This window comes from Schistocerca piceifrons, chromosome 5, assembly GCF_021461385.2.
Source record: "Schistocerca piceifrons isolate TAMUIC-IGC-003096 chromosome 5, iqSchPice1.1, whole genome shotgun sequence".
Classification (NCBI taxonomy): Eukaryota; Metazoa; Arthropoda; class Insecta; order Orthoptera; family Acrididae; genus Schistocerca; species Schistocerca piceifrons.
The window spans coordinates 421277454-421294390 of record NC_060142.1 but is presented as its reverse complement, the minus strand read 5'-3'; the positions used below and the strand labels follow the sequence as shown (position 1 = coordinate 421294390).

The following is a 16937-nucleotide window of genomic DNA, read 5'->3' as shown; positions in this document are numbered from 1 at the left end:
GATAAAGCCTTCAGCCTTTTCAGATTGAAAGCTCTTCTTCCTAGGCCTTAAGCTGTTAAATTGTTATGCTGATATGTGGCCTTCAGCCGAGTTTTCAGCCTGTTCAGATTAAACATTGAAAATCTTTGCTTGGCCTTAAGCCGTAACACTGTTCTTGATTGTTGTTGTTGTTGTGGTCTTCAGTCCTGAGACTGGTTTGATGCAGCTCTCCATGCTACCCTATCCTGTGCAAGCTTCTTCATCTCCCAGTACTTATTGCAACCTACATCCTTCTGAATCTGCTTAGTGTATTCATCTCTTGGTCTCCCTCTACGATTTTTACCCTCCACGCTGCCCTCCAATGCTAAATTTGTGATCCCTTGATGCCTCAGAACATGTCCTAACAACCGGTGCCTTCTTCTTGTCAAGTTGTGCCGCAAACTCCTCTTCTCCCCAATTCTATTCAATACCTCCTCATTAGTTATGTGATCTACCCACCTAATCTTCAGCATTCTTCTGTAGCACCACATTTCGAAAGCTTCTATTCTCTTCTTGTCCAAACTATTTATCGTCCATACAAATACTTTCAGAAACGACTTCCTGACACTTCAATCTATACTCGATGTTAACAAATTTCTCTTCTTCAGGAACGCTTTCCTTGCCATTGCCAGTCTACATTTTATATCCTCTCTACATCGACCATCATCAGTTATTTTGCTCCCCAAATAGCAAAACTCCTTTACTACTTTAAGTGTCTCATTTCCTAATCTAATTCCCTCAACATCACCCGACTTAATTCGACTACATTCCATTATCCTCGTTTTGCTTTTGTTGATGTTCATCTTATATCCTCCTTCAAGACACTGTCCATTCCATTCAACTGCTCTTCCAAGTCCTTTGCTGTCGCTGACAGAATTACAATGTCATCGGCGAACCTCGAAGTTTTTATTTCTTCTCCATGGATTTTAATACCTACTCCGAATTTTTCTTTTGTTTCCTTTACTGCTTGTTCATTATACAGACTGAATAACATCGGGGAAAGGCTACAACCCTGTCTCACTCCCTTCCCAACCACTGCTTCCCTTTCGTGACCCTCGACTCTTATAACTGCCATCTACTTTCTGTACAAATTGTAAATAGCCTTTCGCTGCCTGTATTTTACCCCTGCCACCTTTAGAATTTGAAAGTCAACATTGTCAAAAGCTTTCTTTAAGTCTACAAATGCTAGAAACATAGGTTTGCCTTTCCTTAATCTTTCTTCTAAGATAAGTCGTAAGGTCAGTATCGCCTCACTTGTTTCAATATTTCTACGAAATCCAAACTGATCGTCCCCGAGTTTTTCCATTCGTCTGTGAAGAATTCGCGTTAGTATTTTGCATCCGTGATTTATTAAACTGATTGTTCGGTAATTTTCACATCTGTCAGCACCTGCTTTCTTTGGGATTGGAATTAGTATATTCTTCTTGAAGTCTGAGGGTATTTCGCCTGTCTCATACATCTTGCTCACCATATGGTAGAGTTTTGTCAGGACTGGCCCTCCCAAGGCCATCAGTAGTTCTAATGGAATGTTGTCTACTCCCGGGGCCTTGTTTCGACTTCGATCTTTCAGTGCTCTGTCAGACTCTTCACACAGTATCATATCTCCTATTTCATCTTCATCTGCATCCTCTTCCATTTCTACAATATTGTCCTCAAGTACATCGCCCTTGTATAGACCCTGTGGTGTGGTTTCCAACCGAGTTCTATGAGAAAAATTTAAGCTAAGGCTTTCAGCCTATTTATAATGAAGATATTTTTTTTTCTAAAGAAGTGAAACCTCCAGAAGAACTCTTGTACCTCATTTCTTTGCTTAGGCCTTGTGCCTTGGATTTTCGATGTGGCCTTCAGCCGATTTAAATTAAATCAAAGGCGGTCTTTCGTTAAAACCTTGAGAATTTTTGATTCTTGCTTGTGTGATTGTGTGTTTTAACAAATAAAGACCTGTCCTACTAGCCCAGGGATTTCATGTATCTATTGTCATTGCAAGTGTTTTGTGTACAGTATTGGACGACTATGAGGTGTTTTTCATGTGGGAGACAATATTGATGTAGACAGAACAGGGAATTTTATTTTGGTATATTTCAGCTGAGATGTATTATGAAGTTTACTGCATATTTGTGTAGTTGATGATGATGATTACTGATGATATTTAATGAGGCACATGATTATGATTTATGTGGCTTACGTATATGATGTATTATGTGGAGTTACTCATGAGATGATACTGATGATGATGAATAATATTGGGTTATTGGTCTGGGCTTAAGAACCCTGTTTTCTTTGAAGTCGATTTTGTTTCACGTGATGACATTTCTGGTTTATAAGTATAAACGATGAGTTTGGATCAGTCATGGCAGGTTGACAATAGTAACTGTTCTGCAGCTGTCTGCTACTATACTAAAGTTTCTTTTGTATGATATCCAGTTGTCACTTTCTTGAGCTTTTTATGCAACCCTGGATATACTTGGTAATTTTTTTTTCTTTTCTCTGTGACAGCAACACAACAGGCTACATCTTACAGCAGTGTACATTTCTGGTCTAATTACTACTATATACTATGACATTTTTTCTTGCCTAATAATAACCTACTGCATTACCTTGACTATTTGTTCTTGTGGAAACCATGATTTTCTCATATGTAGTGGATGAATTAGGAAACACATACGAGTACATAGCTTGACAAACAACACACACTATTACACCTGGTTTGTGTTCAAAATGGTTCAGATGGCTCTGAGCACTATGGGACTTAACTTCTAAGGTCATCAGTCCCCTAGAACTTAGAACTACTTAAACCTGACTAACCTAAGGACATCACACACATCCATGCCCGAGGCAGGATTCGAACCTGCGACCGTAGCGCTCGCGTGGTTCCAGACTGTAGCGCCTAAAACCGCTCGGCCACCCCAGCCGGCCGGGTTTGTGTCTTATCGTTTTCCATACCCATGCTCTCTCTTTTCAAGAATGTTGTATGCAAGTCATATTATGCTTTATTTATCTTATATTTTGGATAGATTGTTGAGTGATTTGCAATTGTTTTATTACCTACAGGCATTTTGCATTATAGACTGTGGTATATATTTTCTTTTCCATTTGTGATGAACCTTATTCATGCCATTATTTTACCAGTAGCAAATTTTAATCCTATGCACTTAACTGTTACAGACCCACCTTGTGCTTGTAAATCTTAGTGGAGCTCCTATTTTTCTCCTGTGTGTGTTTACTAGGCAGAGATAGTTAGCCTAGATATTAGTGTAAATATTATTTATACTAATTTCTTGCAATTATATGGATAGTGTTTTGTCATAAGGCAACTATGTTTGCACACTTCTCTGAGTGTATACAACAACTATTTCATAGTACTATGTTACTCATTTTACTGAATGTGATGTTCTTTCCTCTTGATAACTATTTTTCACATGCCACTACTATAACTTTTTATCCAATGATTTTTGGTCATACTGCAACTACGTTTGCGCATTACAGTGAATATAAAGGAGTGTTGCCATGCCATTTGTCTCTACCATGGTATATGGGATTTTATATATACTCTTTTCTTGCTGGTATTGCTACTTTGATTATTTGCTTGATGTAAGCCACTTCTTTAATGATAATATGTGCTGCGTTTTGATATTTTTGCTCTTTAAGGTAAAAAATTCTTGTCACACAGCAACTAGGTTTGTACATTACTCTGACATGTGGACTTTTAAATAACTTTGAAAAACTGATTATTTGCTTAGTTTTAAGACATTTCGTCAGTGTTAAGATGTACTGTATTTTGATTTTTTTCTTTTTCTACTCTTTGAGGTAATATCTTTCTCATTTTGTTTCTCGATGTAATATGTATACTAGTTCACCATTGAAGTACATTGCCTGGACATACCCCTTGGCCGGCCGAAGTGGCCGAGCGGGTCTAGGCGCTACAGTCTGGAACTGCGTGACAGGTTCGAATCCTGCCTCAGGCATGGATGTGTGTGATGTCCTTAGGTTAGTTAGGTTTAAGTAGTTCTAAGTTCTAGGGGACTGATGATCTCAGATGTTGAGTCCCATAGTGCTCAGAGCCATTTGAAGCATACCCTCTTCTTTTCTATGAAGCATTTGTACTTTTTTACGTTCTGCACGGATATTGAAATATTTTCATTAGAGCCACTGTTAGCTCTTACATTTTATTTGATTATTCCCTGGCTTGTGATTAGCCTCTACTGCACTTAATATTATACGTACTATGAGGTCTCGCAAAGACATGTTTGTAATGAGTGGTTAGGTTCTTGCTACAGTGTGGATGGACTATTTTTAGCACATTCTTAACTTGCTACCTTCTCACTACTGCCAAAATAAAATACTACTGGTGCTGGTGCCAGTGGAACTGCAAGATTGTCCTGCACTGGTCAGTGATGTCAAACACATCTCATGTTGGTGCCAGTAGGACTACGCGATTGTCCTTCACTGGCCAATAATACCAAACACTCCTGACGGTGCCAGTGGGGCTGCGAGATTGTTCCGCACTGCTCGTTTCTACCTAGTACTTCTGATGACAGTGCTAGTCGATCTGCAAGATTGTCTCACTCTGCTTTTCAAACAATATTTACACTGTCGTTGTCTCTGGGACTGCAAGATTTCTTGCTGCAGCTAACATTAAAACAAAAAAGTATGAATTTTACCATCTTGACGAAACATTTTCTCAATTTTCTGATGTCGTACTTAGAATTAGTACAATGTCACAGTGTGATTTAGTGAATAGCTAACGAAAGAACTGATTAGAAGTAAAGAACAAATTTTATGCATTTCTTTAGGTATATAAACTATTGAGCTCTCTGCCTAATTAGCGTGATAAATTTGATATTTGACTGAAGTAAGGGGAGTGGTGAGGTTAGGCAGTTTCGGGGCAGCTTGCATTGTTGCCATATTCATCCAAGAAATCCAATATGGCGGCCCTAGATGTGGCACCATCGCACTGATGTCATGGCGGGAAATTCAAACTTTGGCTTGAAATAGGGCAATTGGGGTACCCCCACTAACCTAAATCACCATACCCCTCCCACCATTCCTTTGACGTCAGCCACCCACCACCACCACCCTGGAAATGGTGGGAAACTGTCAGTCTCTGTCCACTTGTTGCAGAGGAGAACTGGGAAGAGTCTGTAACACAGTCGCTGCAAGGAAGGAGGATTTCCATCAAGGTGGTGAATACATTTGAACTTCTTAGAAAATAAGCATAATATTGGAAAAAAATTGTATGAACTTGCAGCTACTGAGATATTCAAGACAGCTGCCTCATCAGAAGAGCAATTTTTAACACATCAGGTATATCCGACTTATTTTATCACGGATCTTTAGATGTTTTTTGCTGTTGTTACCTACTGTTAAAACTGGTATCACATTGTAACCCCCATGTAAAAGACATAGCTTCACAGCCCTGATAAAGATGAACTTGAGGAATTTTCCATGTACACAGATGCTAAAGCACTACACACGACTGAATGTGTATGTCACTTGGAATTCTCCTTCTACCAGGTAGTTGACGGCTGCTCGACGCTTTAGAGGAGAACAAGTAGACGTGACGAATCACAGACATGCATAAACATCAAACAATGAACAAAACACACTCAAGACACACGCGAAGCAAGATAATACCGCCACAAAAAACATTTCTCGCCGAAAAAAGTACACTAACCTTACCTTCCCATCCAACAGCTGACTGATGGCGGCCATTTCCAAGGATGGGGTGGTGGAGGGATGACATCATAAAAATGGGGGAGTGGTGGGGGAGGTAAGTTAGTGGAGGCACTCCAACTGCCCGATATACCACAAAAATTTGAGTTTCCATCCATGACATCATTGTGATGTTGCCACATCTATGTCAGCTATCTCTGATCCGTCATCTAAGATAAATTTGGTAACAATGCAAGTTTTCCCAGAAACCAACAAGCCTCACTACCCAGGATTTTTTAAGGAATAAACTTTTAAAGGTCAAGTAAGATTTTCTAGGGAAGGATTTCTCTTAGGTGAGGGCTAGTTTAAGTTCTGCAATTATTGTCGTATTTAGTATCGATATTTTCTTTTTTGTATTATTCATGATTTTCAGGTGAACTTTGTTTTGCTTGACTACTCGTATCAGTATTGTGCTTAACGTTCCTTACATTTCATTAATTTGAGTGAACTGAGAATTGATTCTATGCTAATAATCCAGTTGTGTGTAAACACAGGAGTGTAAACAAGTTAGCGCGATTCCGTTGCTCGAAGGAGTATGGAAGTGTAAAGCCACAATTGAGAGTTTGACGACACATTAACAGTCAAGGGCGCAGATTTTTGGAGATACGAGTTCTGTTTTTTGCCAAAAATTTTACAGTTTTGCACAAAAAAGGATGGCGGTGTAAGGACACCGCTGTAGATAAATTTGTTGAAATAATCGAGTAAGACCACTCAGTTCAGGTGTATACCCTATCGTTAGCATTCTAGAAGGTTCCAGGAGGAACAGATGAATCCAAAAGACAAGAACTCTCCAATTAGATCGCGTGCGCTTGGGCAGACGCGCCAGACGCAGTTCACAGTTGGACGGATGGGCGGTGGTGACGGACGGACTATGGGCCCAGTGTTGGAGAATGTTTAACATGGCTAATAATTATTTGCGTTATTGATATATTGAGAAGTACACTGAATGGACGAAGTGTTTTATAAACGTGGAGGAAGTTCTGTTAACGTATTTCCAAAGTAGCAAGAGTTAAAATTGGAAGAAAAAAAATGGTTCAAATGGCTCTGAGCACTATGGGACTTAGCTTCTGAGGTCATCAGTCCCCTAGAACTTAGAACTACTTACACCTAACCTAACCTAAGGACATCATACACATCCATGCCTGAGGCAGGATTCGAACCTGCGACAGTGGCGGTCGCGCGGTTCCAGACTGTAGCGCCAAGAACCGCTCGGCCACTCCGGCCGGCCAAGTGGAAGAGAGGTTGCGGATTGTTACCAGTGTGATCGCCATTAATTCGACGTGGAAGTCTGAAACTTATTAAAGTGACCGTCAATATATCGGATGCTGGAAAAAGTTCTCGTTTGAGCTAATGAGTCAGTTTAATCCTCCTGAACGTAATGTTCAGGCTAAGATTTTCGTTGTGGTTAGACCAAATCAGTGCTGTCAGACTATGTGAGACCGACGGAGACCACTTACATGTCTCAAGAATTAATAAAGTGTGGTTCTAACAAGTGACTTTTTACCATTGCAGAAATATTGTTACATACAGGGTGTGAAATTCCCATTACAAACTTCTAGGACTTACTGTAGTGGTCCTGAAATTTCATTATGTTACTATAGAGTTTTTGAAAACCAAATATTGTTAACGACGCACGTACCCATTTTTCTTTTAACTTCTGAGGATTAACTGCGATCTTCACTGTGTTATTTAATACTGTCACCATGTTTTCAATAGATTGCTTACATTGTTATCAACCTCTAGTCTGTTTCGCCGTATTTAACGGATGTTAGCACTTTTGGTTAAAGTAGACGCCGTTTGGGGTAGAGTCGGACACACAACATTGTATAAATTTTTCAGGTTTGAAGACTTACTCCAGAATCTATAAATCTTAAAATCTACTATTCCATCAAGTTTTGCTTTACAGAAATTTGTAACTTACTTGCAGTAAAATTGTAAAACATCATTGTGCCTCCATCTGCATACAATGTACCAGAGTTCACGAATGTGTATCACCGTTAGACTGTTAAACTTATTAATAGCCAGTGGAGCATTATAACAAAATTAAGACAAAGTTTAAGCATACTGAATGTGAAATTTATTACATGCAGACATTATTTATGTTGACAACAACGAACCTGCAAAAAATTAACGCCAAGTTCAAGTAATAGGTTTGTTTATAAATCGTGACTGGTAGCAGAAGATTTATTTATTTATAAACAAACCTATTGTATCTACAGTCGCAGGCTTTCAAAAACCATTTATAATGGATCAAATCAGAAGTTCAAGTAAATGAAAATTATTTGTGCAGTGTAGCTGATTCATGGTTTAGACGCCAGAAGCTTGTTGGATCCAGGACCTCAGGTTGGCTACGTTGGCGTAGACTCCCGGGTAGTTGGCTAAGGCGCACCCGTTGCCCCAGGAGACGATGCCCACCTGGGTGGAGCCGGACACCAGAGGACCGCCGCTGTCTCCCTGGCAGGCGTCCTTGCCGCCTGCGCTCACTCCAGCGCAGATCATGCGGCTGGTGATGCTGCCGTACGAGCGGTTGCACGTGTTGCGGTCTATGATCTGGACGGTGACACCTAGTAGCGTGTTGGAGGCACTGCCGCCAGACGAGGTGGTTCCCCAGCCAGTGACTGTTACTGAGGTTCCAGCAGAGGGCTCTGACGATGCGAGACCCACGGCCTGAACGTTGGTGCCGAAGCTGAAGGCGTTAGAAACTTGGACGACGCAGATGTCGTAGTCGTTGCCACTGTAGCTTCCGTGAATGTAGCCAGTAGCGATGCTGTGCGTGGTACCTCCACTACCCCTGGTGGAGGTGCCAGCCCGCAACAGCATTTGGCTGATGGCGAATCCATCCACACAGTGGGCTGCAGAGAGAGCCCAGCTGTTGCTAATGATGGAGGCGCCGCACATGTAGTTGCCACTGAGGGGAAGAGAACAAGCAGTATTAACAAAGGACTTTAAGAGGTTCACCTTATGAATCTGCACCATGTCAATAACTCAAAGAAACTGAGTTCATCTGTTGCAAGGAAATTAAGTAATGTGTTGAAAGCAGGAACAGAATGTAAAATACATTCATAAAGGTGTACAAGCTTGGTCGTCAGTGTCACCCAGAGAACAGCACAGTTTTGTAGATCTCCTTCAATTTCGCAATAATTATAAATGTTAATGTTCCAGCAACCATCATCTGAACATTCAATTGTCTTACATCATCGAATAAAATTGCAAGGGTGTGTATATAAATGTGTTTCAAATTTATTTCTTTTCTTTTGGAATAACGTAAACTCAAATTACATCCAAGAAGAAAGTTTAGCGACATCGGTACCATTAGCTTATGAAGTGACCTAGTTTGGAGACTAAGGTCACGCAACAGTACCATGCAATAATAATCGAAAACACAGAAATCACGTTATATAAATTATTGTTGTGAGCCTAGTTTTGTCACTAGTCAGCTGGATGTCGTACCAAATCAGGAAACTAACATCACCAGAAAATATCGCAATTCTATTCTTTGACATTGATAGGAAAAAGAGATCTTTGCTGATACAGACTGGAAAAGTTAAAAATTTGCTAAAGGACATGTATAATTAACATTTTATCTTTAAAAGTAATCAGAAAAGGTGAAATCGGTCTTTAACATGACTAATTTATGCAACTCGTCATTTTCAGTGCTCACACTGTGGAGGTAGAAATAATTGTACTCCAGAAGTTTCTTAAAATCTGAGTGTTACTTGATAATGTTTAATAGTCGAACCCTCACAGTATCAAACCAATTTGAAAACTGTCAGCCAGCAATGGACAATGATTTTATTTCAAAAATAATCTAGTCTGTGGAGTATCGTGCAAACAAAAATATCTTGAAAGATTTGATAATCAGGTTACCACGATGGTTGGAAATGGGTACATCAAACTCAGTGCCATGTTAGATGCCATCCCGAAAGCAGCATTCCAAGGAACCATTAATATTTCACCTAATGTTTCGTGAGAGTATCATATATTGCGTATGACCATCGCAATATTTTTTTATTAATGTAAGGAATCTCATGTGGCGACGTGAATGAGGGTGTAGATATTTCACTGATGTTACTACGGAAGGCACGTACTATCCAGTTGTAAAATGTATATCAAAAACAAATCTTGTCAGTTTCTCATTGTGACTGACCTGGCCAAATTCCACTATTACCGTAACACTTACTGTCCTGTATTATTGCGGCACAAAGATAGTGCCGTTCTACGAAAACAATGAAAGTCCAAAAGTTACTTACAAGAGCGTCTGACATTTGACAGTGGCTATTTTAGTAAGAATGTTAGTGACCCGACAATTGAGGAAGACGCTGTGTGTACGTATCGTGAAATACTCAATTAAAAGCACAGGACTAAGTGAAACCTCAATTGTATCAGTGCTAGGAAAACAAGCAATATTTGAAAAATTTTAATTCCACATAAAGACACTGATCAGAAGAAACTGATTGTAATGATTTTCTTTGCATAAATACTGGTTCCAGTCAGAAAATATTCTACCGATTGTCTTATCTCGTTCCGGTAATGGGCCGTTCGTTTTTGTGTAACAATAACAACTCGTACTTAGGTTAAATTACGAAAAAATGACGTAATTGAGTTACGGTATGACTATGATAGAGTTATTACTTATTCTCCACAATTACACGTACCTCTTAGATGTGGAAAAGCAGATTAATTATTGATATTAAGTGTGAAGGAAGTTTTTGACCAGTACTTCACACCATAGCTATGAAAACCATCACATTCAAAAGACAAAGAATGCACCCAGTAAGTACATTTTTCTGAGAAACATTCGCTCATACTTGCAGTCATTAGTTACACTCCAAAGCAATGTGAATATGAAGCAACAGTTGACTTTCGACAAATTTTGCCAAGATGCAATGTAGATTAAATGATCGAAAGCGCAGGACCTCAAATCTTTCTTTCTTTCTCAGGAGAAACATGAATACACTGATTGCGTCGAGTGAGAAATAAACAGGACCGAGCTTAGACTTTATTCATTTAGACAATGGTAGTGGAGGAAATGAAAACATAGTTTATCCTCTTTCAGGTAAATGTTAGCGGGTTTTGAGTCATGTAAAGTGTAGCGGAAAAAATTATCCTTTAGTTCTTTCATGCTGCCAGGGCTAATTTATGACAAAAACGTCAGTGCGCGAAGATATTTCTTGTTGTTAGGCTGCAATGTAATAGCATGTCTGAGGAACGTTTCAAGTACTTGTAAGACACAAGAGACAGTTTCTGAAAAAGACAATATAAAATAGATACGAAGATTTTTTACCTTTTGACGAACTGTTATTTTTGGGTGGGTAGTCTTTCTAATCAACTCATCAGTTCGTTATGGCTTTAGATACAGATAAAAACTACTTTTTGAAGTACTGATCATTGGCACATATTCGTATGGTTCGCATGGTAACATTCAAAACATAATGGACTAGAACTCACATGGTGAAGTAGAGCTGCCATGGGTACTGGGAGATGCTGACAGCGGAACCCCCGACAATCCTGCCGTCCAGACGTGACCTCCAGGGCTTGCTTCCCGGGATGGGTTTCACCAGGGGACTGGCGCCACTGAGGGCCACCACCAGGAGCACAAAAAGAGCTGTGCGAAACATCTCTCCGGGAATGATCACGCCCTCTCCGGGAGTGATTTCGCCTCGCAGTGTGCTCCCTTATATACGGCTTTGATTGATACATCACGGTGTCATCAGGAAATACCACTATGATTCCAGTGAAGTATGTTATTGTCTTTTACTGCCTCTGGTTGGTCACATGAACTGGAGGCCATCGAACAGAAGTGAGACATCTCGATAAGAGTCCAAATGTTGATATCGGAGAACTACGGTCATTGATTTATCTGTGCATTTACTTGCCGATAACCCTTTTCCACTGTTCAGTCTCACGACTCAAGTGAACATTATCAAACCAGGGTATTCTTACTTGTTAGGTCAACTACAGTTAGAATGAAACTCTTGAGAGCAACTCTGAAGCCATTTGTGTAAGAGAAACGCTGGGGCTTGAATCGGGAACCGGTATCATATCGGAACGAAGTTCCTCTAGAAGTGAACATTGTTCGCCGTTAGGTAGTTAAAGTGTGCAATCTCAATATTTTTTCTGAAAGTCGAGCTGAAACTCACGTTCCTGTGTTAATCATTCTGACCGTTCAGGCAAGTACTGCGCTATTACGACTGACATGCAACCTTAACAAGTATGTCGTAGATTTTACGTTTTCTGCTTATTGAGTTTGGCAGACGCGTCAACGGCGATCGAAGTCAGTTATTTCTGTAACTCTGTCTCCTCAGTGACGTATCACTGCAAAAGTTATATAATTATACTCATCGAAGTATTAAATAACACAAGGACCGTTCTTTTTGTAGCTTGAATTGACTTCAGTTGCTAAGACTAATGACCAATAGCTGTTCGGTTAGCTATTCACGAGAACCTGAGCCATAATACAGGAATGGTGTGTGTTAGTGTGAGTGCTACTGATATTGACACTTTACTAAGTTTCATTAGCTTAGTATAATGCACGTGCAACTCACTAAAACCCAAACCACTCTTTTCATGCTGTTAGAATTGTCACTCCGTTCCTGTGTAAGCCTTTAGGCATTCTTTTTTGACAATTCTGACATTACAGGTATATGGTTTTTAGCCAAATTTCTCTCAGGAAGGGTCTCCTCAGCTCGATACCTATGTCGATTACGTGATTCCATCAGTCCATTAACGAAAGTTGTGGCGATTTCCGTGCCAGTCGGCCTGGTATTATCCTCAGGAGTAGTTGTTTTCTCGATCGTCCAACCACCTTGAAACCTTCGGTCGTAATTACCGCCTCATGGGGAGCCCACAGAAACCAGGGGCTAAGCTACAAAAATGATTTTTGCTAATCGATAATAGGCCCTGACTTCTCGTGTAATCTGACTAATCCGAAGAAGTCGAGTGTAAAACCAGCCCTTTCACACCACATGCGTGGGAAAAGTCCAAAAGTCAGGAAGTAATCGACTTGCACAGAACAAATCAAACATAACTCGCGATCTAATCATTATTTCAAACATTATACTTAGATTCAGCGAAGCATCACTGAAAAATATCCACGTAACACATCACTGCTCATCCATTCCAAGCCATACTGCCTGAACTACTGAATAACGTCCAACACCAACTAACAACAGCACTCTCACATTTTCTAGCATGTAATACAAGTTTGCGACGTCCAATCCTTAACTATGAAGTTTGTAGTGTCATAAGATATAATGCTGATTTGTGTGTAACTTGGCGGTAGAATCAGAGACGAATTGAATTATCTTGTAGTAACAAGTCACTAAATACCTGACATTCTATGGGCATGAAGCAGCACATTAATTTACTTAAGTTTGCTTGGAAGCAACATTATCATTTCGGCGCGTTTTCATGACCGCGGTGCAGTCATACCCGGATCGACACTAAGGGACCAAAAATTTTACTGATTTTAAAAGAAATCAACACTACACAATTGAAAAGGATTGTTTCAGTAATTATAGGAAAACGACAATGTTCCTCCTGCCTCAAGGCTGCATTCGGTCCATCAGCCTGATCATAACTTCTGGAGATAAACTGATACAAAATGATTAACATTCAAGTAATGAGGAGATGGAGATACTTAAGGATAATTTGTCTAAATCAGCGCACTTCATATATAACATAGGTTTTTTATTGCTACTTACCTTTTTATATTACAATTACAAAAACTTTGCACATCATAGGCAATACTTGAGATTAATGTCCTCTTGACGGTGCCTGCTCGTAATTAATCACATAAAACTGTATGTTTTCTGATTGAGAAGACAATTAGCGCATTTACAGACTATTTTGCACAAATTATAAAATACAGATTGCGGAAAGCAGCAAGTTCGCATCCGCCTTTCATTGAACAGAAAGAGTAAAAGGTAAAGTGCTCAAGGCCTCATTTGTCTTGAAACAACATAATTATTTTTATTTCATTAAACGATACGTGTACATAGAGATTTACAGCCGCCGCGCAGCAGAGGCAAAAATAAAGAATAATAGATTCTGATGCTGCTATGCGATGGTTCATTTCTTTTACATTACAATTGTTTGATAACTTCAGGCCATCAGGAGTTTACTATTGAGCGTATACTGATGTTTGTGAGGCGAAAATTACCAATATTACACTGCCTCCCATGAGGAGGGAAGGAATACGCAAGGTATTACTTTCATCCTCATACCCATTGGAATATTTGTAATTTTCGGGTGTAACATACAGGTTATTAAAAAAAAATTTTCATTTCATACTCATTCTATAATATAAGAAGTGACGTTACAATTTGCAGTTACTGACCGGTGATCAGTGTGAATTTATTTTGTATTTCTTTCAGTCTTTGCGTGGTTTCAGTCTATCCTGATGATTCTTAACATTAAAGCTATAAGTATACATATTCACAAATTTACAAGAAAAAAAATCACACTTCATCTATCGTCACGGCAAAAGCAATTTGACAATTACAACTGCTACATAACTTTTTTTAACCGTATTAATTATATTTTCATCCTCTTTTCAGTTTATTGCTTTGTCGTTTTGTCGAGCTTCATTAGCTCGGTCGCATTTAATGATGCATTTATTTCCGTCGCACACACACTATTTATCATAGACTTGGATTGTAGAGCGGCCACTGCTGATGGCTTCGACAAGGAAGTCTGTATCTTTCACTTTCAGGGCTCAAGAGTGGCTCTCCGAATTATTTCACATATGAAACAGATAAATATCTAATATTAAAAAAGCTTACAAAACTAATTTTATGTACATGTAGGATGAGATACAGAAAGGATCGGATCCTTTGGCGTTTTGTCGTGTGCTTATTTTAATTTGAATAGTGACCTTTCGTTAAAGTTTACATTTCAACAGTGTTCTGTGGTGACTTTGTGACTTATTTCTGCAAAGGATCAGTCATTGGACTAATTACGCTAATTTCTCTATCTTAGAGTCTCTCAGAATGTTCATGGTATACACAAAAAATGTTTTCAGTACTGCGTGACAATGTTTTTGCTACAGGGTCTAGCGCACAGCAACGGCTGTTGGCGGTGGAATGTTCGTATTATTTCGTTACACGGTGGCTTTCGGCCTCCAGTGTTGCGAACGGTTATAATTCAGTGTGCGCGCACGTTACCGGAGCTTACTTGCGGGGCGTTCATATCGCTTTTGATGTGCCGTGGGTCGCTTTTGTTCGTCGGATTGTGGCTTTGTACTTTCATATTTTTAAATTGCTGGAGGGAGCTCCTTCCACTGAAGCTGCATCACATTACTTCCTGTCCACTATCCAGTTACGAATTTACAGGTAAGTGATAGCTATCGCTGCAACTGCGTGTGTGAAAAGGCACGGATTATGACTCGTCGCACACATCGATGAACCTTTTCACACGTACTGTGCAGTACAATACTGCCACTGAAAATCGTCGAACTTTACAACTTCACTTGCACTGTGGTGAGCAGCTGCGTGAACGTTGTATTCGGTGAAATTCTCACTTCATAACGTTACACTGTGTTTACAAGTTGACCTACGTACTAATATTTACAAGAGTTCACTTAAAATTTAGGATTAATTTAATTGGCCTCTTCGAATCAGAACAACTGTTTCTTAATTTGCCTTTTTACCATTTGCGCCTACGGCCACATGTAAAAGCTTTCAAAAGTCCTTTTTCTTTGACTTAATTCATTCCAATCTCCTTTACAAATAATGTCTTTCATAGTAATCTTTATCACGCTTGTTTATTCATTTTGAAGGTCCAATACGTATTTAATGCTCATCTCACTTAGTGACTTGTGAGAAGTGCCTCGTTTATTTCAAAGATTCTTTCGTGTCTGCTTGTCTTTAAAAAAAATTCGAGGACAGACTTGGAAAGAATAGATCCGCTTCATGTTTTCGTGTAGAAATACAAACAGTCTAAAAAGAACAGTGGGCAAAGCGGGCCTACTCCTGGATCGGCGACTCCTCAATCGGGGTCGAAGATTAATTTACATTACTTAATGCAAAAGCAATTTACGCGTCTCTAACCTATTCATTTTTATAAGTAGTGCCTCAGTTGCCAAGCACACGAAAGGTATTCATTATTCGCATAATCACAGAGAAAACAATTAAAATTGCAGTGTGCACTTAAAATAAATTTATCACCTCAAGTATGTATATCTAATATGCACCTTACTGCAATTTGCTTACTGCTCCTTGTTCATTTCTTAGCCTATGTCAAGTTCATGCATTACGCATTTGGGTATTAATTGTCATTTGTATATTTATACAAGCCTCTCACCAGATCGTTATTGTTTGCTGCTGTGGCGATCTGTGAAGCTTGGGCGAGATTCTTATTCTATTTGCTGCTAGCTTGCGAGTTCGCAGTTCTTCTTTTCCTCAGTTTGTTCATAGCTTGGCCTCATCTTATTTTGTATTATATAATCAGCTTCCTTTTTACTCCATCACTCTTTTACTTTTGGTTAGCGTCAGGTTTATTTTTAATGATTGCGCTGCGTTATCTATCTGTTGTTACTTAATCTTAGGTATCGGTTTACTTCAAAAGAGATATCAATCTCTCGCTGGCACAGCACTGTGCAGGAACTTACAAGTCAAATCTAGCGACGGCTTTGAGCTAACGGGTGGTGCCTTATTAACTTGGTGATTTAAATTAGAGAATAACCTCATGAAATCGAATCTTGTCACACTACATTCCTTCTTTGTGTCGGACGTTAAGTATTTTCTTCCAAAACAAGTCACTGATTTGTCCTCGATTAAATTTCACTTACTAGTACTAAGAGCATACAATCATCATTTTCATTTTACTATTTCGCGAGATAAGTTTATTATTCGCTCTTGACTCTTTCCTCATTTTAGTATCTCGGGGCTAATATCTCTCGAGCACACCATTCTTCGTACATACTAACTTATAACTAAAACTGGAAATCGCCTCTCGGACATGTTTTCCTTCTTCCACAAAGTTTATTAAAATAAATACTTGTCTGCAGCCTATTCTGTATTTTATTTTCCAGGCACGATGTTTTAATGCATAAGGTTTCCTTTTAGCACCGGTTAACGTCCGTAGTCGGCTCAATTCAGTTCTTTACACTCATTGGTTAATCTTAATCTCCAGTACCTTAGAATTTTCTTACAGCTTAAATTAACTTAATTCCTGGCGTTATAAAATTTTCTTAAATCATGATGGTG

The 16937-nt window shown here is 39.3% G+C and overlaps 1 protein-coding gene across 1 annotated transcript; it reads right to left on the bottom strand.

Annotated features, from left to right (window-relative positions):
* Positions 1 to 8022: 8022 nt before the first annotated feature.
* LOC124798664 (trypsin alpha-3-like) lies at positions 8023 to 11358 on the bottom strand. The gene is made up of 2 exons (XM_047262164.1): positions 11179 to 11358; positions 8023 to 8638 (listed from the first exon to the last, which is right to left on the bottom strand). The coding sequence occupies exons 1-2, from the start codon at positions 11346 to 11348 to the stop codon at positions 8038 to 8040; spliced, it is 771 nt and encodes a 256-aa protein (XP_047118120.1). The 5' UTR covers positions 11349 to 11358; the 3' UTR covers positions 8023 to 8037.
* Between the last annotated feature and the right edge of the window lie 5579 nt (positions 11359 to 16937).